General features: G+C 35.8%; 2 protein-coding genes across 2 annotated transcripts; both read right to left on the reverse strand.

Annotated features, from left to right (window-relative positions):
* Positions 1-5,887: 5,887 nt before the first annotated feature.
* Positions 5,888-7,388, reverse strand: MYB69 (myb domain protein 69). The gene is made up of 2 exons (XM_086437606.1): positions 7,099-7,388; positions 5,888-7,020 (listed from the first exon to the last, which is right to left on the reverse strand). Exons 1-2 carry the CDS (start codon positions 7,259-7,261, stop codon positions 6,161-6,163), a joined length of 1,023 nt encoding a protein of 340 aa, XP_086293732.1. The 5' UTR covers positions 7,262-7,388; the 3' UTR covers positions 5,888-6,160.
* A 9,859-nt stretch (positions 7,389-17,247) lies between these two features.
* LOC147402855 (LEAF RUST 10 DISEASE-RESISTANCE LOCUS RECEPTOR-LIKE PROTEIN KINASE-like 2.1) lies at positions 17,248-20,695 on the reverse strand. The gene is made up of 3 exons (XM_086438233.1): positions 19,735-20,695; positions 19,509-19,592; positions 17,248-18,729 (listed from the first exon to the last, which is right to left on the reverse strand). The coding sequence occupies exons 1-3, from the start codon at positions 20,513-20,515 to the stop codon at positions 17,525-17,527; spliced, it is 2,070 nt and encodes a 689-aa protein (XP_086294359.1). The 5' UTR covers positions 20,516-20,695; the 3' UTR covers positions 17,248-17,524.
* Positions 20,696-22,318: the final 1,623 nt, after the last annotated feature.

The following is a 22,318-nucleotide window of genomic DNA, read 5'->3' on the forward strand; positions in this document are numbered from 1 at the left end:
CAATTGGATCAATTTTGAAAATAAGATTTCACTCACTTTGGAGTTTGAATTCTCTCTAATTATTATATTATTATAATTATTAAATAAGAAAAATAAAATATAATCCTTAAGGGCAGAAGATATTTGGTGCTTAGTTGAAGGTGGCACTGAGGCAAGTTGGTTAAGGCTCGAGGAGAGCTGATTCCATGTGTATGTGTGTGTGATCATTGGCATGTGGTAAGGATAGGGCAGAAGCACGGAAGGGTTAATTTAGTAAATCCCATATCCAAAACTAGTACGCGAGCTATTGGACTTATTAGGACACACGAACATTTTAATGGAGAAAAGAAACCGTAAAAAGAAGATTACGTGGAGGGCACGTTGCAGATCACGTGTTCAACGTCTTACGTGGCACTTTCTTCTTCAATATTTGTATCGCGATCAATCTTGGTTCGCCACATCCAATCCTCCAATTCATCCGTACATCAATTTCCTTCTATCTTCATCAAAAAGGATTATTTTAGCCTCATCAGTTGAGACTCTGCATCAAATAGACGGTTTTGATACAGACTCGTCATATTTATTTTCAAAAAATTACGGTAATTATGTCATAAAAATATTATAAATGCACAACCTTCGGGCCCACAACCATTTTAATTGTTTGGTCCCTCTCTGCGATGGCCGATTCTAGCATTTGTGATATATTGATAAAATTTCTAAGCATTGGTTTTAATTTTTTGTAATTATTATATTCAAATACCTATCTAGACATGACCGACTTGTCTTGATGATTTCCAATATTTGGCAAGTTTTGGTGTAAATCGAACCTATGAGCCGAAAATTTATGGGCCCAAAAGAGCTTTGTGTTGATAGGGTCATTGAACTTCTTGATTCAAGGTTCCACGTCGAGGAGATTGTAGGTTAAGCCTCTTAACATTAATATCACATATTTAGGATCAAAATCTCCTCAAAAGAATAATAAAACTACATAAACCATGAAGCAAACAGAGTCATTAATTAAAACATCCTCCCCCGAAACATTATATACGTTATACCCAAAATACAAAGTTAAAAAGAGAAAAGAAAGAAAAAAAAAATGAACAAATTTCACAAGAAACTAGAAATCCTCATCAAAGATGGTGAAATTTTTTCTATTTAATCTATGAATAGTAGAGGAGTGTAAGCATCTGTTACTGTAGCCATGTCGCTCCAAGTTGTTCGGTTCGTGGTCCTAATCTTTAGATACAAACAAAAATTGAAAGAGCATCCAATGATATGGACCTTACCTAGGCATCGCTATCGTTGTCCACCACGAGTCGCTAATGTCGTTTTCATAGCTAACATATTTGTAATATACACACCTATGTTAGTGCAAGTGATGAGATGTGTATCACTGCTTTTGTGGGACACTAACGTTCACTGATATGGTTGTTTCTATGTGGAGATGCCCATTTGTTATTTCCTTTTATAATGTCATGTAGCTAATACTAGAGTTAGATATATTTCAATGATTTGATCGACTACAATAGAATTCCTCTTTGTAGGGCTGTTAATGGATTTTAGAAGATCTGATCCCATCCAGTAATCATTTTCTTAGTCCCTACTTTTACTTATGACACACTAATCATATTGAAATTCAGGGACAGTTAACATTAGATTGGTTTGTTATAATAAGTAGATGTTCACTTGGTTAATAGAAGAGAGCTGCTATTAGCACAATAGCTTTTTATTTAAAAATAACAAATCAATTCATATGTAAACAAGTGTTTAGTTTCAAAAGGATTTTGTTGTGTTGTATGTAAAAGTTAGTGTGGCAATAGAATATCTCTAAAAGAATCTCTCAAAATATTGTTTTTACCCCCCCCCCCCTCAACTACTTCTTAATTACAAAAATATCCATGAAAATTTTATAAACCAACCTCTGTTTCAATTGATAGTGCCATCTGTCTCTGTCATTCTTTTAACCTCGTTGTTGTTGAACCTAAACCTTGAAACTTACACGACTGGCAACCTCTATCTAACCATTAAAAACATTTTTTTTCCATGATGTTTTGTAGGCCATTGATTGACCATCTTTTTGTGTTGCCGAGATCAAATTAAGGTCTGGGAGTCATCAATCAAAGTGCTCCTCTGCTCTGAAGGTTCACCATATTCAAATTAATGGGCTTATTTACATTCTTTGTAGCCCATTGACAACAATAATGTTTCCCCGCCCGGCCCGTTAATGGACCACCAAATATGTGCTTCATGGCTAACAGTTGGGTCTCACTATCCAATCTATTGGGTACAAATATCCAATGCAAAATAGAACTCAAACCCAACTATCAGCGATCGTGCATATTTTTGAGTGGGCCAACCATTAAAGGGTTTGTGGGGCCTAAAGAGTGGGCCATTTAAGACTTTGTGCTTGAAGCTCATAGCACTCACGCCCTAATGCACAATGAGTATTTGGTCCAACTAGTGGACCTACCAATGATAAGATTTAGAGTAATGATTTTTTTACTCTCCCACGTGGCATACTCACACACTCCCCTGATGTGGCATGTGCTAGAACTAGGGATGCCACTTGGTTCGATTTGAGTTCAAATTGGAACCGAACCAATATAGGTCGATTCCACTAAATAAGAACTAGAACTGGACCAAATTCCATTGGAACCAACCCAACCCAAACTGAATTAAAGTCGGTTTGGTTCGGATTTACAAATTGCCAATATTTTATAAATTGGAAGTAATATTTTTTAATGAAAAAACAAACATAAAATTTTATACAATCAAATTACAAATCTATCCATAAATAGTCATTAGTTTATTCATAAAAAAACATTAATCTATGTCTTAACTCCTAAAATAATTTATAATAATTATTATATACATATATATTTATGTATTGCATAGGGTTTCAGTTCTCAATTTGGTTCGATTCTATACAAGCTTGACCCGAGAATCGAACCAAATTGATCGATTCTCTATTTTCGTAATCCAGAACCGAACTGCAACTTGTTCCAAAGCTATTAGTTTGGTTCGGTTCTTGGTTTGAACCAAACCAAGTTGCACCCCTAGCTAGAACCATACATTTTTTTCCCTGGATACACAATTGCAATATTTATGGGGATGTGTATCCCAAGGCATAAAATCTATGGTTCTGGTACATGCCACATTAGGAGAGTATTTTGAGTATGCCACGTGGGGGTGTCAAATTATCACGACTCTAAGATGTATTGACTACTTTTAAACATAAATAAGATAGCTTTATTTATGCCATTGGACTAGCATTGATATGAATATAGAATCGTGATAATCGGAATCCCCCACGTGACATGTGCTAGAACCATAGATTTTATGTCTTGGGATACACATCCCCATAACTATGTGCACTTGTGTATCCCGAGGGAAAAATATATTTGGCTCTAGCACATGCCACATCAGGAGAGTATTTTGAGTATGCCACGTGGGGTAATCAGAAATGTTGCGGAAAAGCTCCATTCGACTGATCAAGATTAATAAACTACGAAGTTAAAATTAGAGAAAACAAAAAAGATTTATGTGGTTTGGCAAAATTGCATACGTCCATGGGTGGTGATGAGAATTCTTTATTGATGAGAATTGCGAAAATATAATAATCTTTTTAGGGTTTTTGAACTTAGAATACATATAGCATCCTAAGGAAAAACATGCATTTTTAATTATGAAAATACCCCCAGAAGTTGTTCTAATTGCATCATTGAAATTTTCCGTGCATAGTTGTGATACACATTCGTTGCCAGCCTACTAGTTAGATGGCAACTAGACGACGTTTAGTGTTTTATGACAGATTCGGAGTATAGTCCCCAACCTAATTACCGTTTAGGCACTCGCTAAGGAAGTGTAGCAGCCATACGAGCCATGTAACGTAACGAGTACCCAATAATGTCTCTAGATTTCATTGTGGTATCCAAACATCGGTCTTCCTAGAAACGACTCTTTATCAGCGGGTGTTGTTTGATGCATTGTATGTTAAGTAGAATGGAGGACATCATTGTAGTAGGTGGGCAGTGAACGGTATTATTTAAATTTGAGCGATTCTCTTAATGGAGTAACATTCATCCAAATTATTGAAATTGGATCGATTTAGACTTTGTCTAGATATTATTGTTTGAAATTAGAAGAATCCAGCCAACCAATTTACGATAAAGTCAATGCATGACGGATCTCATTTAATCTTGGTCTATATTTTGACCCATGCGTTGGACTTGAGCAAGGCAATACATGAAGAAAAGTAATCGTACATAGATTATGGTTGAAACTTGCAAGTAAAGGGATTTGACGCTTCTAGTATTTTTTGTTTCCTATAAGACTGCTTTTCTATACATTTAATCCTTCACTTTGATAATCATTTTATTTAGAGAGGGAGGATCTGATGCTCTCAATGATCAGTAAAGATGATGATCCATACATACCACATTTTTTACTTTAAAGGATAATTCTTCGATCAATGGTTTGCAGAATAATGCCGACACAAAACTACACTTGACAAACTGATAATTATACATTAGAATAAAACTTGGACTAATAAACAAACTAGAAGTCGAAAGCAAGGAAATTTTTACAGCATTAGGCGCAGTTTCATGCCTCATGTTGGTCTAGATTATGATCGAATAATTATCCAAGAGATGGCCGACCGACCAATTGAATGTTTCAGATTCGATGAATGTCTCTTTCTTTTTTCTTTCCACATTCGATGTATTTGACATCTAGAAGATTAGAATGCAATTCATCAAGGCATAAAGGATCGATAATTAGTCCAATTGATTGACCCCATAAAAACTCAATGGGAGTACCTCATCAACTCCAAAGAATAGCCGTCACTATCTTTTATCATAGGCCTTGCTGTGTCGATCCTTAGGGACCAATGCCCTCTACCTTCCTTTGATAAGTCACACCTTGTGCGTTGTAACCTCTGACTACGTTGCTTAAGTCACGCACTTGATCATGTTAACTTATCTTTACTAGGTTTCTCGCAGACTTAAATTTTTCTTATGTTGATGCCCATACAATACTCACTTAATCAACCCCATTGCTGGAAAATTTACAACCTACAATCCTGGGATATGAAATTAATTGAATAAAATAAGCAAGATAAAGAAATCAACTACAAAACAGGGATGTTTAGTTTAGTCCCACATTAGACACTCATTGCCTTGTCTCTCTCCTAATAAGCTCTTGAGTGCTCATAGCCATTGGTTTTGAGTTGGAGCCTCAAACTTATCATGGTATCAGAGCATGCCCTTTTCTCCTCCACGTCACTCAGTGCATATCTTCTTGTGCTTTGGCTCAGTCCGGCCCACACGTGCAGGGATGTGTTGAGTTTAGTCCCAACACTCATTACTTTGTCTCTCTCCATATAAGCTCCGGGGGCTCTCCACTCATTGCCAATTGGTTTCGAGTTGGACCCCCAAACTTATCAAGGGACACACGGATTTACATGGAAAACCATAAATCAGGGAAAAAACACGAAGCCACACAGTTTTCACAATGCCCGAAGGCCAATAAAGAATTAAAAGCGCTCTCCGATAAAAAACTACTGTAACATCCCTAATGAATTAGGTTTAGCTTGACCTATGGATGTCATGGATTGACAAACAGTACATCTCTATAGCTAGATCAGAACCATCAGGCTCCACAATATATACCGATGATGCTTGAGTAAGCCTTCCCACAAGTGAACCTCTCTTATTCTCAAAATCAAGGCTTTTAAATAGAAAACGGCTGACACTATTTTTGGTCTTGGATTCAATGCTAAAGAGTAAGCATATATTCCAAGAAAGAAATGAGACCATGAACATGCTTGCAAATTTGGGAGAAATCCAAAATTTGATTTAACTTATAGAACAAAACTTCAATCTTTGATAACTAATTGTGGTGCATATATCACTCAATTATATTTCAAAAAGGAAGTTACAGATCATGAAGCCAGAATACAAATTAAAAGATCGCATGCATGAACAGTAAACAAGCATCAAATGCAGTTCCATGATATATTTAGTTGCGTAGAGTGTGATCATTGTAGTTTATATATAATCACCCCAAAAAGAATAATAATATTGACCTCTTGCTAATGATAGCTGAATCACTAGTTGATTTTGATATTTGTATCCAAACACAGAGAGATATAGGAAAGGAAAAAAAAAATGAAATTAGGAAATCAAGAGGAGATGCCAACACCAAGAAAGTCTATGAAAGGCACATCCTCGTGTTTGATGGACTGATCATCTTCTTCTTCTTGTTGGGTAGTCATCCTCAACCTCGGGAGTACGGTAATCGAGTTATCTCCAAATTGAACTAACTCGTTCTTGATCGTTAGATCACTTCGATAACCATTAACAAGATTAGAATATCCAAAAGGATGATGAACAAAATTCTTCTTGTTGGGGATTCCAGATGCAAAGAAATTTCCATATCCACCATAGATTGAAGAATTGTAGTAGTAATTGTTGTGGAGCGATTGGTCTAAACTATGTGATCTCTCCATGTTGCAATCATTAGAACTGGAACTTAATAAATCTCTTCTTCCAAAACTAAAATGATTCAATGGTTGTGAGTTGGTTGTAGTTGCTGATCCAGGAAAAGCTGAAGAATGAGATGAATTCGAAGGAGATACCACGGAGATCTTATCTTTGGAATAGTTTTGAAATTCAAATATTTTACTAGAATCATATCCGAATTCTTTCATGTAATACTCTCCATAAGATCTTGAACAGCTTTGATCAAGAAAACTATTAGAGGGGGTGGTGGTAGTTATGGAGTTACTATGAAGAAAATCATGGCAGCTTCTCTTGTTGTAGAAGAGCTTGGACTGTTCTTTGTGCTTTCTAGCCATGAGTACATGCCAGTGATTCTTAACGGAATTATCGGTTCTACCGGGGAAGAGTCGAGATATCAAAGCCCACTTTTTTCCGTGTACACGATGAGCTGCTAACAGCCTTACTTCTTCTTCTTCAGTGAATGGTTTTCTGTTAATTCTAGGGTCTAGCTGGTTGAACCATCTCAGTCTACAACTCTTCCCTGCAAAGAATGAGGAATATAATTAGAAAAACCCATTTCTTACTATTTAAGAAATAATAGAGAGAGAGAGAGAGTTACCTGATCTTCCTTGAAGCTTTTCAGCAATAGAATTCCAATTTTGAGGACCGAATTGTTCGACAAGTTGGAGAAGTTTTTCATCTTCAGCAGGTCTCCAATGTCCTCTTGGGCAACTCTTGGCATCATAATCTTTACTACTACTGCCTCTATATTCCTCCATCATCTCTGATATACCTCAATTTCTCTTACATCGATTAGGTAGCACAGGAAACCTACTAACTATATTAATAGAGAAGAGAAAAAAGATGAATGAAAAAGTGGGTTAGGGTTGTGGATGAAAAGTCACTCTTGTTGTTTTTACAAGATACTTTAATCCTATTTATTCATGTATTTCCTAACCATCCTAATCCTGTACTCATGGAGTTCAATAGCTAACCAACTCCAGATTTTCCTTCAAGCCCACATACATGATCAAATTTCTTGGATCCACTGACCAATATTGAATGTGTCTCTCATGGATCTATTACAGCACATTTACATCAGTATGATTTGTCATTTCTTATCATTGATTTTTTTTTTCATTTTTCCATCATGGGCATGTAACCCACACATGAATTTGTTTGTAAAGCTAATGATTAAAAATTCTTGGATTCAGTGGTATGAAATCACCAATCAAGGTGATATTTGGTGTTTAGGTCCGCAGAATGTGATCCATTTATGCATCTTTGAATCAGTGAGAGTAAAGAGTGTGACACGTGGTGTGCAAAGGAGTGCTGGAGTCATGTTACTTTACGCAACTCCTGGATTACATGATATACGCACTTTCGTGTTTTGCAATTGGTTCATAAAATTCTCTATCAAATCCCACCTATTCTTATAACTTCCCTAATAATACTCACTCTTTCGCACACAAACCCCGTTTTCAGGAATGGTTTTATGTTTAATCAATCAAAATCAGTTAGGCAATTAACAACTCAGTTTTTAACTTCCCTCTTCATGCTTTTTAATACTCAGGAAATCAACTCAAAACTCAACCAAGTCAACTCAACTCAATAAAATTTTAAAATGAACTGATACACACACCAATGCGACCTTGACACAAGGCATAAGTGCTATGTATCTAAGCATCCAAAGATGTTTGGCACGATAATCATCAAAAATTTCGATTTGATAGTATGGTCATCAAATAATAACTTGTGGTGCAACACATCTTTTAGGTGATAATCTAGTAATTTGTAGCATCCCTCCCCCCTCCCCCCCCCCCCTCTTTCCCGCCCACAAGTTATTAGAAAGAGTCCAAAACGTATGCACCCAGGGTGGAAGGTTGAAACCCTCCTCCCACACCTTCGATACACACCACATAAATCATAATCCCAAGGAATTAACACTAAAATATCTCTTTTTAAAAATTTCTTTGAATTATGGCTTATGTGACATGTATTAGGGTGTGGGAGGAGGGTTTCAATCCTCCACCCTGAGTGCATACAACCCGCACTCAAATAGAAAAAGGGATCCACACTCTTATCATTAATTCATTTTTTTTAAAATAAATATAGTAATTAGTCTACCAAATATACATCTAGTGCTGTGCTATACCAAGTATTGTGTCGTGTCAACATGCCAACAAGGCAAAAACTTCATAATTAGTGCTAAAGTAACACTGATGAAAACTTGGAAAGCGTTGATTTAATCTTTGAGTTGACTTGACTCATGAGTTTTAAAACATAGCATACCCATTACCCATTACAATCTGCACTGAATTAATTTAGAGTTGTGATGAATGCAAGAGGGCTTGGTACACGGTTGACATGGCAAGGACATAGCATCATAGATTGTTTTCACCGGGATACATAGGAAAAAGATGTGCTGCTCTTACCACGTCAACCGTGTACCTAACCGAGTACTAAGACCGTGGGCATTCATTATTTTTCATTAATTTATTAGACTTTCCTACTTCTACCTCTTTGTTGTTGGGACAGGCCTCTGAATAGATGAACAAAACAATAGAAATATTAATTGATGGAAGAGAAAAGTTGACAATTTTGGTGTCATCAAACCCTTATTTTGCAATGAAGCTACTGAATATAACTAGTAAACTTATTAAACCTTAACATATGTTGTACGGCTTATGGAAGTGTACCTTTCTCTTTTTATTAGTTAGGCCGTGAGTCTTTTTTCCCCTAAAAAGAAATGAATGTATTGCTTTGCAATCAATCAAAATGGGATTATAACCCAACTTTTTGCTTAATTGTGCTAATTATTGTTACATGAGGATCCCTATTGGATGTCTCCAATTCTATCTTGTTCAGCTTTTGCTCCTGTCCAACCTTCTGACCTAACTGTGAAGCCCTTGGCCCAAAATTTTCAAGGATTCATGTTCCTTTCGGGAAAAATAAAAAAAATTACACATTTTCTTTATTGAATTAAGAATGGGTTCTAGGCTTGTATGTATAATTTTATAACGATCATAACCTAATCTAAAATTTAGGTTTGAATTAATGAATTATGTTCCTCAATTCAAATATATCCATAGAGCCATATCTTTATTAGAAATTTTTCTAAAGCAAGATGAATTTCTAGAGAAAATCAAGAAGATTGGTCTCCTGAGGCAAGTGGATATTGGCATTGTCTTTAAATGTTATTTTGTGCAGTGTTTTGACATGGATTATTATGCTTGTGCATTGTATTTTTCTGGTGGTATTATATTGGAAGAATGATCTGAACACTAGGAGCAATTCTTAGGTCCTGAAATATTTTATTTGGGGTGACTTTTTTCACTATTCCCTAACTTTTTTCTTAGGGGCAATTTTGTCTTTGTACAGACTAAATTCATAGTAAACTAATTTTAGGAATGGTTTTTCATTTTTTTACTCAAAGGACGACGTGAGATTGAGAGATTGTAGCCGAGTTTTTTTTTTCTCTTGGATTGGTGAAAGGATTTCATCATTGCCTATGGTCCTAGACAATCTTGCCAAATCACATAAGAGTGTGGTGTAAATTGGGTCCGAATCCTAAAATCATAGAGTTCCTAGTGATTTTTTTTGGCTAAGCCACCAAGGAGATTAATTATATATATTAATAAAAGAATGAGGAAGCTGCAAAGACTCATTACAAATTTTTAATACATGGAAACTGTTATGCTATGTGCGGCAATTATGATGAATAGTACGAAAAGAGAAAAAAACAAGAACACACAATTTAAGGTGGTTCGACGGTGTGCCTACATCCATAAGAGCGAGGAGCTGAATTTTCACTATATGTCAAATTAAGGTCACATCATATGAATTTATAGTAAACCCTAGCCGTACAATAAGTATTAGAAAATTTTAATAATATCCTTATACTGTACCATGAGGGCGTTGCCCCCACACCCCCAACCTATTAATCATCCCTGGCAATAAAACAATAAATCATCTCAAAAGGTAAATGCCGTCATTTCACTCCATTCCATTCGATATATTATATGTCCCTCGCTCCGCTTGGAACGCTATACTTCACTCCTGCATCTGCTTGCTTTCTCTATATACATACTCCACTCAATATGAGCCACATACTACAATAGAAAATCCAACCTATCTCCCATATAATTAAGTCTTTTTAACAACAAGGGGAAGACTTTCTTTACTGAATAAAAAATAGGCAAAGAAGAAGATAAAATGGCATAGTTAACTAGTCAGTGCAAAGTTCACTTCTCAGAAGACATGATGCACATTCCACCTGATTTTATCTTCTTAGATAACACATTATTAAGTTTATTATTCATACACATATTTTAATTAGCGCATATAATACAAGTTCTTGGTCGTTTCAATTAGCTAGTCCATTTTAAATGGTGGTTATCAAATAGAGCAAATTAGGAGATACTAATCTCTAGAGATATAACTGTGATTTTTCAAAATATTATCTTAGTCCCTAGCTAATTTTCCTTTTTTTACATGCAATTTTCTTTTTAAATGTAAATGGACATGCCACAGCACAAACTTGTTAAGGTTAAAGCGTGTAAGTACGGCATTAAGAAAACATATGGGTAACATGTCTCTCTTTTCCTCTTCATCTATGTGGATGGCAAGTCAAATTCTTGCTTACACATCCCAGCTCATAAGTTAAAACTTAGTCAGATTCTAGTTATCTTGATTTATAAACCTATGTTTTAAAAGTTGAAAACTTTATTTAACTCAAATGTCCATCGTGTTAAATCAATCAACATATCTATAATTCTTCCCCAAGTTTTTGAGACTGACTTTCTAAATCAACCATTTTAGAGTTTGTACACCAAACCCCTTTGAAGTTTCATTAGTGACTTATTTCAGACATATAATTAAATTATTCTAAAATAAAATATCAACTATAGGTATATAAATTTATTAGTAATTAAAAATTACTGGTTACTTTGTTTTAGTTAATGTTTTTAATGTACCTATTTTTTAAGCATTGCTTTTAGTTCAAGTAATCTTAGAATGGTAAGAAAATCACTGACACTGCTAAAAGATTTAAAAAACAAAGAGATGATGAATATTATGTCTAAGTGGGGTGCAATAACTTGAACTAATTAATGAAATAAAGTCTGGGGTGTTTTTATTTTTTTATTAAATAGTTGTCAGACTTAGTTGGGCACTTGGGATACGTATGATGATGAAAAAAAATTTATTTTCAAGGGAATATAAATTGTATTAATCTCTAGGAAATATGTGTTTTTCCTCTTATCCTAACCGTTTGTTTCATGGTGATCTTCAACCAGATTGAGGCTAGAGAAGTCCTTCGAATTTTGAGTGAAATTCAGAATTCTAGTACCATTATTTAGAATAATCAAGGTCCAAAATGGTGTCCCATTCCTATAATATAGGTACAATGCATAGACACTGTACATTGCCATATGAATGGGACACATTTTGGACCGCGACTGTATTTAGAAAATAGAAACCCCCCACTCAAGGTGGTGTAAGTCTAAAATTTGAGTCAAATGGCATATGATGGTCCCCTTTCCACAGCTGCATGTTATTAGAAAGATATCCACAGCGGAAAGGTTTCTCACCGCTCTCCAACACAAACAAATATTTTTTTCTAAATAAGCAAGTATTTTCAAACATAAACATATACCACAAAGAGAAAGGTTTGAAATTGCTTTCAAACAGTAAGTGCTAAGCCTTTCAGTTACTTGCACAAACAAACATCCATTTCTCACTTTGTCTTCTTCTCATGAAAACCATTTAAAAGTTACCTCACTCCGCCATAAGGCTCTCCATCCCCCCACTTTTACAACTTATCTTACACCAACACGAAAACCAAATCTCTCTCTCAACTAACACTGAAAACTTCAACAAACCAATTAAACTTGCCCATCAAACCCTTTCTTTTTGCTATAGCCATATTTATTAATTAAAATAATATTAAGAATTATTAAATTTGATATTAATATGTTATCTAATTGGTGAAATTGTATTTTTTTTTTTTTAAATTCTCAGATATTTGATTAAGAATGTAAAATGATTAAGATATCTTAACTTTCCAATCTATTTGGCAGGAAATATTTAATAAACAAGGGTTTAGGGATTTATATGTGAGAAGAAGAAATACTTGAGAGCAATCCGTTAAGAGGTCTTGTTACTTGAAACAAGAAGACAAGAACTCGGCAAAAAAAAAAAAAAGATACTAATGAGATTGATATTCAAATATTCGAATTGATTTGACTCCAAAGTAGAATCCTGTATTTCTCCTAGAGATATAGAGGTCGATCCACTCGAAGTGATCATACCAATTTTATATATATATATAGGGTGGCGTTCGGAGGCCCTAAAGAGAGCCAAACAATTTTGAAAATAGGGGTTGGATGTTTTAGAATGGACTGATTTTTTGTGAGGATGATCTCTATGATGATGAGATCATCCTCACCAAAAATCAGCTCATTCCAAAACTTCTAACCTCATCAAAAGTGGTTTATAAAAATCGGACGGTCCATGATTCTTCAACTTGTAAACTAGGGTTAGAAGTTTCAGAATGAGCTGATTTTTTATGAGAATGATCTCTTCACCATTGAGATCATCCTCATAAAAAATCAGCCCATTCTAAAACTTCTAACCCCTATTTTCAAAAATGTTTGACACAATGTTGGATCTCTTTATATATATATATTGTTTTTATATATTTTGTGCATTTGTAACACATTTCTACTCCTCAACAACCTCCCTCCTTTCCACTGACCCACATAACATCCAACCCCATTTTTGTCACATGGGTCCCCCATCTTATGCTCCGCATAGAACCCTATTTTTCCAAAACTATCACTTGCAACTGTTCTGATTTAATGAATTTTGTTGCTTATAGTGCTGGTTTCATTAATATTAAGAGTTTACGTAAGGGACCCATTCCACAAACATACCTCTTAGAACGTTATGACGTGTGATCCAACACAAAGTCATGTGAAGTGACCCATAAGGTTTAGTTTCTTGCTTCTTCTTCTTTTTCCAAATTTCATATCATAATCAATAATGGAAGTCAAGTACAGTTGGTTGGTCTTTTAGGGTTGTTTTAGAACTTGGTTTGTTTAATATTGTTTGGCTACAAAATTGTCCAAAGCTCCATTATATCGTAAGGGACTGAGTTGCCTTAATTGAATAAGTGTCAAAAGAAAATGACAGTTTATCCACCTTAAAGTTTTTATCTGAGAAGAGCTATCACCCAATGGATCATTGTTCTAATTTTCATGTTTTTTGACATATAATTAATATTTAATTTGCACATGTTTTAATCATTATTTGATCCTGATCCGACGGTAATGATATATAGGGTGCAACAATATTTTAAGGACAACCAATAAATAAATAATAAAAAAAATAATATGTCAAGGAAAACAAAAGCACTTAATTTGTTATGGGAGATGCAAATAATGTCTAATGCAAGTGTTGGAAGTTAACAATTAGTTAAAATTTCTTGCTAGGTCAACCTTGAAAGCATTTTTAGTGGGTTACTTTGTTTTGTAGTTAATATGAGAAATTGGGATGGAAAATTAGAGTTCAACTTCCCAACCATAGATAGTACACATTTCCCAAATGGTTGAAAACTTGCAAGTAATAGAGTATTGATAACTAATCCATATAATAAACATTGGGATTAAAATTATATTATCTTCAATTGTGATTTCTTCTCTTATTCTCTATAAATCATGCTAGCTAAGGTTCTTGTTGATAATATATATACCTAATGCCTGGTATTAATAATATATAATGATATGGGTGATTTAGACATTCCCCTCATGCAAGTTAATGGAAAAAGGCCTAAATGCCCTTGTCTTCAACCTTTATCAGAAAAATCCTGTTTTTGTTTTCCTCTTAAAATCAATCTTTAAGCTCTTCAACCACTATGGTATAGTCTCTCTCTCTCTCTCTCTCTCTCTTTTCATATATATATATATATATGGGTCCCGTTCGCCATCCTACACTTTACCAAATGTATTTTGTCCTACATGGGTTAAACGTTTTGGAATAGGCTGATTTTTGGTGAGGATAATCCCTATGGTGAGGAGATCATCCTCACCAAAAATCAGCCCATTCCAAAACTTCTAACCCCATAAAAAATGGTTTACAAAAAATGAATGGTCCATGATTTTTCAACTTGTAAACATGGGGCTAGAAATTTCAGAATGGACTGATTTTTGGTGAGAATGATCTTCTAATTGTAGAGATCATCCTCACCAAAAATCAGCCCATTCCAAAACTTCTAACCCATGTAGGACAAAACACGTTTGGTAAAACGTAGGGTAAAGTGTAGGGTGTTAAACATTTCCCACATATATATATATAGGGTCCCGTTCGCCACCCTTAGTTTTACCACACACTTTAACAAACGCGTTTTGTCTTACATGGGTTAGAAGTTTCGGAATGAGCTGATTTTTGGTGAGGATGATCTCTATGGTGAGGAGATCATCCTCACCAAAAATCAGCTCATTCCAAAACTTCTAACCCCATCAAAAATGGTTTACAAAAAATGGATGGTCCACGATTTTTCAACGTGTAAACGTGGGGCTAAACATTTTGGAATGGGCTGATTTTTGGGGAGGATGATCTTCTAATCATAGAAATCATCCTCACCAAAAATCAGCCCATTCCAAAACTTCTAACCCATGTAGGACAAAAAACGTTTGTTAAAGTGTGTGGTAAAACTTAGGGTGCTGAACATTTCCCATATATATATATATATGGGAAATGTTCAGCACCCTAAGTTTTACCACACACTTTAACAAACGTTTTTTGTCCTACATGGGTTAGAAGTTATATATATATGGGAAATGTTCAGCACCCTAAGTTTTACCACACACTTTAACAAACGTTTTTTGTCCTACATGGGTTAGAAGTTTTGGAATGGGCTGATTTTTGGTGAGGATGATTTCTATGATTAGAAGATCATCCTCCCCAAAAATCAGCCCATTCCAAAATGTTTAGCCCCACGTTTACACGTTGAAAAATCGTGGACCATCCATTTTTTGTAACCATTTTTGATGGGGTTAGAAGTTTTGGAATGAGCTGATTTTTGGTGAGGATGATCTCCTCACCATAGAGATCATCCTCACCAAAAATCAGCCCATTCCAAAACTTCTAACCCATGTAGGACAAAACGCGTTTGTTAAAGTGTGTGGTAAAACTTAGGGTGCTGAACGGGACCCTCTATATATATATATATATATATATAATATATATATATATATATATAATATATATATATATATATATATATATATATATGGGAAATGTTCAGCACCCTAAGTTTTACCACACACTTTAACAAACGTTTTTTGTCCTACATGGGTTATAAGTTTTGGAATGGGCTGATTTTTGTGAGGATGATCTCTATGATTAGAAGATCATCCTCCCCAAAAATCAGCCCATTCCGAAATGTTTAGCCCCATGTTTACACGTTGAAAAATCGTGGACCGTCCATTTTTTGTAAATCATTTTTGATGGGGTTAGAAGTTTTGGAATGAGCTGATTTTTGGTGAGGATGATCTCCTCACCATAGAGATCATCCTCACAAAAAATCAGCCCATTCCAAAACTTCTAACCCATGTAAGACAAAACACGTTTGTTAAAGTGTGTGGTAAAACTTAGGGTGCCGAACGGGACCCTATATATATATATATATATATATATATATATATATATATATATAAAATCTGACTAACCCACATGGCATACTCAATCAACTACTACACGTAATAAGTTCCAGAATCTTAGATTTGCGCTTCTCGGGATACACGGTTCTCTTGAGATGCACTTTTTTGTGGGGATGTGAAGCCATGTATCCCGAGGAACATAGATCTACAGTCCCAAACTTGTCACGTCAGGATAGCCGATTGAGTTTGCCCCATGGGGTAGTCAGATTATCACGATTCTAAAACAAATACAAGCTGACCATGTCCTAGTCCTAGCCCGCAACTAAGCTTGAATATAGTAAGAATACGCCTGAGCATGGAATATTTCTGTAGACCCATAACGGCCCAAGTGATGAATGGGCCAAGCTTGGAATTTATTTTTTAAACCTACTCAAGGCCCAATAAAAAAGGGCCCATCTTGATCCGTTAACAACCCTGATAACGATAATTTATTACGATTGATGATTTGATGGGCCTTCAACTACCACAAGATACATCTATAATGGTAGGCCTCCCCCACCCATAAATAAAGTAAATTGATGTTGAGCCTCCAACAACAAGATCTGTCAAAACCCACCTTCTCAGATCCTTCTAGTAGGAATAGGAGTGCCACTTCCATTCTCAAACGCTTAGGGAGTCGATCATTCTCCATGAGCCTCATAAATAATGGTTCGGATGATAATAATTGCAATTAAGAGGTAACAATGGTTTAATACTGAAAGAAAATAAAATGTTGTTTATCCCATATAATACAAAAGAAACATTTTCAAGTTTGAGAAATTAATTATAAGAAATATATTAATTATTTTAATTATTAAGAACACATGACTAATAAGGGTACTAGTATTGATAAGTTTTGCATTTTAGTTGGTTAGAGGTTATGAAATTGATAAAGAAGCAACAATGGTGAATTGGTGGTGGTAGTCACTTGTTCTGTTTTTTTTTTCAAGGCACAATTTATTTAAATAAAAACTAAATCAATATTTTCAACATATTGTCAATTTTAAGTACTAAAAGAAAACATTATATAATTTTAATATGAGATAGCAAACAGAGACGGAGAAGGTATGTAGGATACATGCTCTGTTCTCATGCCAAGTTCCTACTCACATAAGAACACATTCATCCTTGTTTGGCTGCAACATAACTCTACAACGATAAAGTTATTCAGGATTAAGTGTAATCCATTTCTTTATTCAGGTATTGAATTATACAACAAATGTCCATCTTAAAGCATATTTCCCCCTCTACTCAAATTACACAATTTGAATCTAAATTACTGAGATACATTGCTAAATGGTACAAATTGGCACCCCTCACGCCACGTAACAAAATTCTTGAGACTCAACTCGAAGAACTCCTCGTATTTTCTAATGTTCCATTGAAAGTCAGACTCCCAGTTTGTGGCACATTTGGGTCATTACTCCTCCATCCGTAAGCTGAGATATTCCTATCAAATGGTGTAGGAGGATTCTCAACACTCACATTCCCCTCTAACATATCCACCACTTTTCTCATTGAAGGTCGCTTAGGAGGATCAAACTGAATACACCAAAGTCCCACCAACTCCATCATCCTTGCCATCTCTTCTTCCTCTTCCCCATTGCAAGTGTGCCATTTCGAACCACCACCACCCACTTTTATCACATGGTGCGAGTAAACCCACTCAGGGAAGTACATCTCGCTCGATTTGCTAACATCAATCTTGTAATTCCTTCTATTTCCTGCCATTTCCAACACCACCATTCCAAAACTATAGACATCGGCCTTCTCCGTCAATGGACCGCAATTCATCCACCACATTTCGGGTGGAGCATAGCCCGGTGTACCCATCCCATGTGTGTGTGAGGCATGACTACGATCCCTATTCAAGGCTAATGCCAATCCAAAGTCCGATACCTTGGGCTTGAATTTATCGTCTAAAAGTATATTATGAGGCTTTATATCACAATGAAGTATTCGACTTTGACATTCCTCGTGAAGATAAGCAATCCCCTTCGCCGTTCCAATAGCAATGTCGTAAAGTTGACTCCAAGTCAATGCTTCCTTCAATTCTAGCTTCTCTTGGTGAATGTATTTCTCAAGTGACCCATTCACCATGAATTCGTAAATAAGAGCTCTTTTCGATTGTTCGAAACAGAAGCCAAGAAGCCTGACTAAATTGTTGTGGTGGATTTGGCCGATGGTTAGGACTTCGTTGAGGAATTGGGTCTCGCTTTGATCACTCTCATCAAGCATTTTAACAGCGAGGGTGAATCCATTGGGAAGTTGGCCTTTGAAAACAGAACCAAAGCCACCTTGGCCTAGTTTTTGGGTGAAATTGTCAGTGTACTTCTTGAGTTGCTTGTAGGAGAATCTGGTTGGCCTTCCTAAGGTGTAATTCTGCAAGAAATTCTCTATGGAAGCTGGTGTAGTGTAGTCCCCTTCAAGGTAGCGCCTTAGTACTTTCTCTTCTTCGCCTTGAAACTTACTTTGTTTCATGTTATGCTGCCTTCGCTTGTAATAAATGTAGCACACACACAGGAACAGAGCTGCTCCCACCAAAATTCCTTTGTAACCAAACAATGGCAAATGTTAATCATACAAAAGCACTTGGTCTTTGTAACCAGCTCATTTATTCAATGGTCCAGATCAATGCTAGATAAAAATAGTAATAATGGTCTGTTTAAGGGAAAATATGATGCTCATTAGAAACATTGACCCATGAATGTTTGCCCATTTATTGGTGTCCAACATACCAAAAACCAGCCTAATTAGTGATTTCTTGCTGTTTAGAGTTAGTTTGAATTAGTCATTTTCTCCCCATTGGCTTGGACCCACCCAAAGATATGTTCATAAAGCCAATGTTGAAAAATGCTCAAATCCAACGGCCCCAAAACCACACCACCAACCTGGTTGACTTTTTAATATGTAGGTCGACAAAGGCGTATTGTGTGGATCAAGTAAAGGTGGGGGTGCCTCTTGAATTAATAGGGCGACATTTGAAATTTCGTTGCTAGTCTTGTAACCCAATTCGGATATTTGGCAGCGGCCAGTTTGGTTAATTCAGATAAATTTGGGAAATTTTCAAAAATAAAACTAGACATGCTTAGATCCGAAAAATATTCAAAAAATCGATGAGCACCTTCAGCACTTACCACACTACACCGTAAAAGAAAAATAGGTAGATATTTCAGGTTGCCTGTTCCAGAATGATTTTTTGAAAATAATCGACTGATTTTTTGAAAATAATCAACAGATTATTTGAGAAATAATAGGTCAAAAGACCCCTTTTTCGGTGAATCCGATCAAAGAATATCATAAGTAATCACATATTCTAATTTCTTACCTACAATCATCACAACTATCCTTGTATGTGATGATGTTGATCCAGTGGCCTCCTTGGACGCGACATCAAGTTGAATGATGATCCCTTCAAAACAACAAAATTAGAGAGTAAGGTTGAGTATATATATATATATATATATATATATATATATATATATATATATATGGGAACCAATCATGTAAAAATAAGCTGAACAAGATGGATATGATGATCTTAACTAACTTACCATCAGAGCAGTTGTGTTTATGAACCCCATCATCACAGAAACAAACCTCATCACCACTCTTCCTCTCTTCATTAAGATATCCACATCTCCCTCTCTCCATCTCCATACACGGATTACATATCCCATCCCACTCAATCTCAAAACCATCTTCAAGAACCTTTCTCAAGTTCCCAACTCCACTAAAGTTGCTAACCACCTTAACAGGAATTGCAGCTCTAAAGGGTCTACAATTGGGTATGTGATCCATATATCCACCATAGAAATAACACAAGTTATTACTCTCCCCACACTCCAAACAAGGAGCCTTGATCAGCTTTTGCAACGTGTCGCTATCAGGTTGGTCGGTACAATTGAAGAATGTACCCGTCCGATAATCGGACGTGTAGTGGAAGGTCCCTAACATGACCCACTTCTGTGATTCGTATCCGGCGTTGGGAGATTTACCAGTGAAGGGAGGGATGGATCCACAACCAAAGAGTGAGGTATCGACGATTTTGATTAGTTTCTTGGAGTAGACTTGATTGGTAAGGTTTTGTAGGAGCTTGTATTTGATGTAAGGGTTCTCGTCATCGGTGATAAAGACTGTTCCGTTCTCACATAGCGTCGTTATGTACGCGCTACGACATAGCGAATTGCGACCAAAGGGGAATTGTAGGAGGTGGTTACCACACGTGGATGGTGAACACTGGTTGTAGTAGTAGGAAGAATTGTTGTTGGAGTGACTAAGGTGCGCAAGACCACAGAGGATCATGAAGATATACAGGTGAAGGTGATGCTGCATCGTTGGATCTGTTTTAGAATCAAATTCGATGATGATGGTGGTGAAGGAAAGGTTGCTTGGGTGATGAGAGATAATTGGTACTTGTTTAAAAGGGGAAGGAAAAGAGAGATGAAGAGAGGGGGGTTGACCGTTGACTTGATATAAACAAAAAAAACCCTGATATTTCAGGGACAACTAAAAGTTTTGTGTTGTATTGTCTCTCCTTGCACTTTGCAGTCTGGTATTGAATCTGAGTGAGATGGGTCCTACAGTGAAAAAGATGTGGCTCACCATTTTCGGGGCTTATATCATCTGATTGGTACAGCGTCAGATGTACGCAGTTTGACAATTTATTACATACAACATTACCGTACACGAGACATTCGACGACCACCACTATTTGGGGCAGCATCGAAAGTCAAAGTCATTGATTGACACTTGGATAATTTTCCACCTTTCCTTGTATTTTATGAGTCGTGCTGGAAATCTCGATGTGAAAATGGATTGGATATCTCGAGGAAAGCATCTATGGTTCTCATACACTTACACACGTACGTCAGGGTGTGCGATGTGAGATCCAATCTTGAGGCCAAAGCATTATTCTTATTTTATTTTATTTTTTGAGTGTGGACAATTTACTCCAGGAATTGGTTTTTAAAAATACAAAAAATTAGTTTATTCTAATACAACAAAGAAAGTCTGTGCTTAGATAAGCTGATGCACGTTCTCATATAAACGATACATAAAATATATAGTTGTTGAAAATAAAATATTAATAAATCGATATTTGTTTGACGAGTGTAAGCACAAGTGTGGCCCATTTTATTTTATTTTATAGATAAAAGTAATTGTATAAGTCATAAATGATCGCATATACTATTTAACAACATTAGTATTAAGCATCACGGGAAATCAGATCATAATCAATCTCCATTTAAGTGGGTCCGTTGATATTATGCCAAAAAATTCTAAACATGGAAACAATAACCACGGAGACAAGATTCTGCATTCACAGAATAGTATAAAGAAGTTGCAAACTAATTTAGTTTGAGGAGCAGTAAGCGTTACAGCAAAGCCAACAAACAAAACAAAAAAAAAAAAAAACAGATGAACAAAAATCAGAGAATTACTAACTACTTTACCAGAAACAACATATGAAGGACTACACTTATGTGACTCAAGTCACTTGGTAGAGCATGAAAAATATCCCTGCATTAAAATCGAAGCTGCACAGAACTAAACTTATTATAACCAGTATCATGCTGCAGCACGACGAGAAACAACATGCAACAGCTTGTTACTGTGTATGTCATCATTACAAAAGATGACTTATACGAGAAAACGGCCAAAATTTAATTTTATAACGGACTGACTGTCGTTCAACCAAATTATCATATAATACCTCAAACAAGTTGAAAAATGGGATATAGAGAAACTTCCACCATCTCTTCATCTACAGTGTAACATAGCAAGAATAAGAGACAAGTACAATGTCGATATAGCATCTACACTTAAAGCTTAAGGTATCAAATGATTAAATCAGTATCCGGGTAACATAGCTTACTACATTCATACGTCAGATAAAGGAATTAAAAATGGCTTGGCGAAAATGGTGACCTGTGAATCGGTGATGCTGCAGAATGAAAACTAATGCTTATCTCGCAACTGAAAAAACCATTTGCATTGGTTCCCGGTGAATCATGATTCAAATATTTTGATCATTCTAGACCAAAGTTTAAAAGGGGTAACATAATGGCTCCTCTTAGTTGCAACATGTGTCTTTTGTCTCGATACAATTATCAAGAAATAATTGAGAGTGCAAAT

Source organism: Akebia trifoliata, chromosome 4 (genome assembly GCF_017979445.1).
Source record: "Akebia trifoliata isolate Shusen 1 chromosome 4, ASM1797944v1, whole genome shotgun sequence".
NCBI lineage: Eukaryota > Viridiplantae > Streptophyta > Magnoliopsida > Ranunculales > Lardizabalaceae > Akebia > Akebia trifoliata.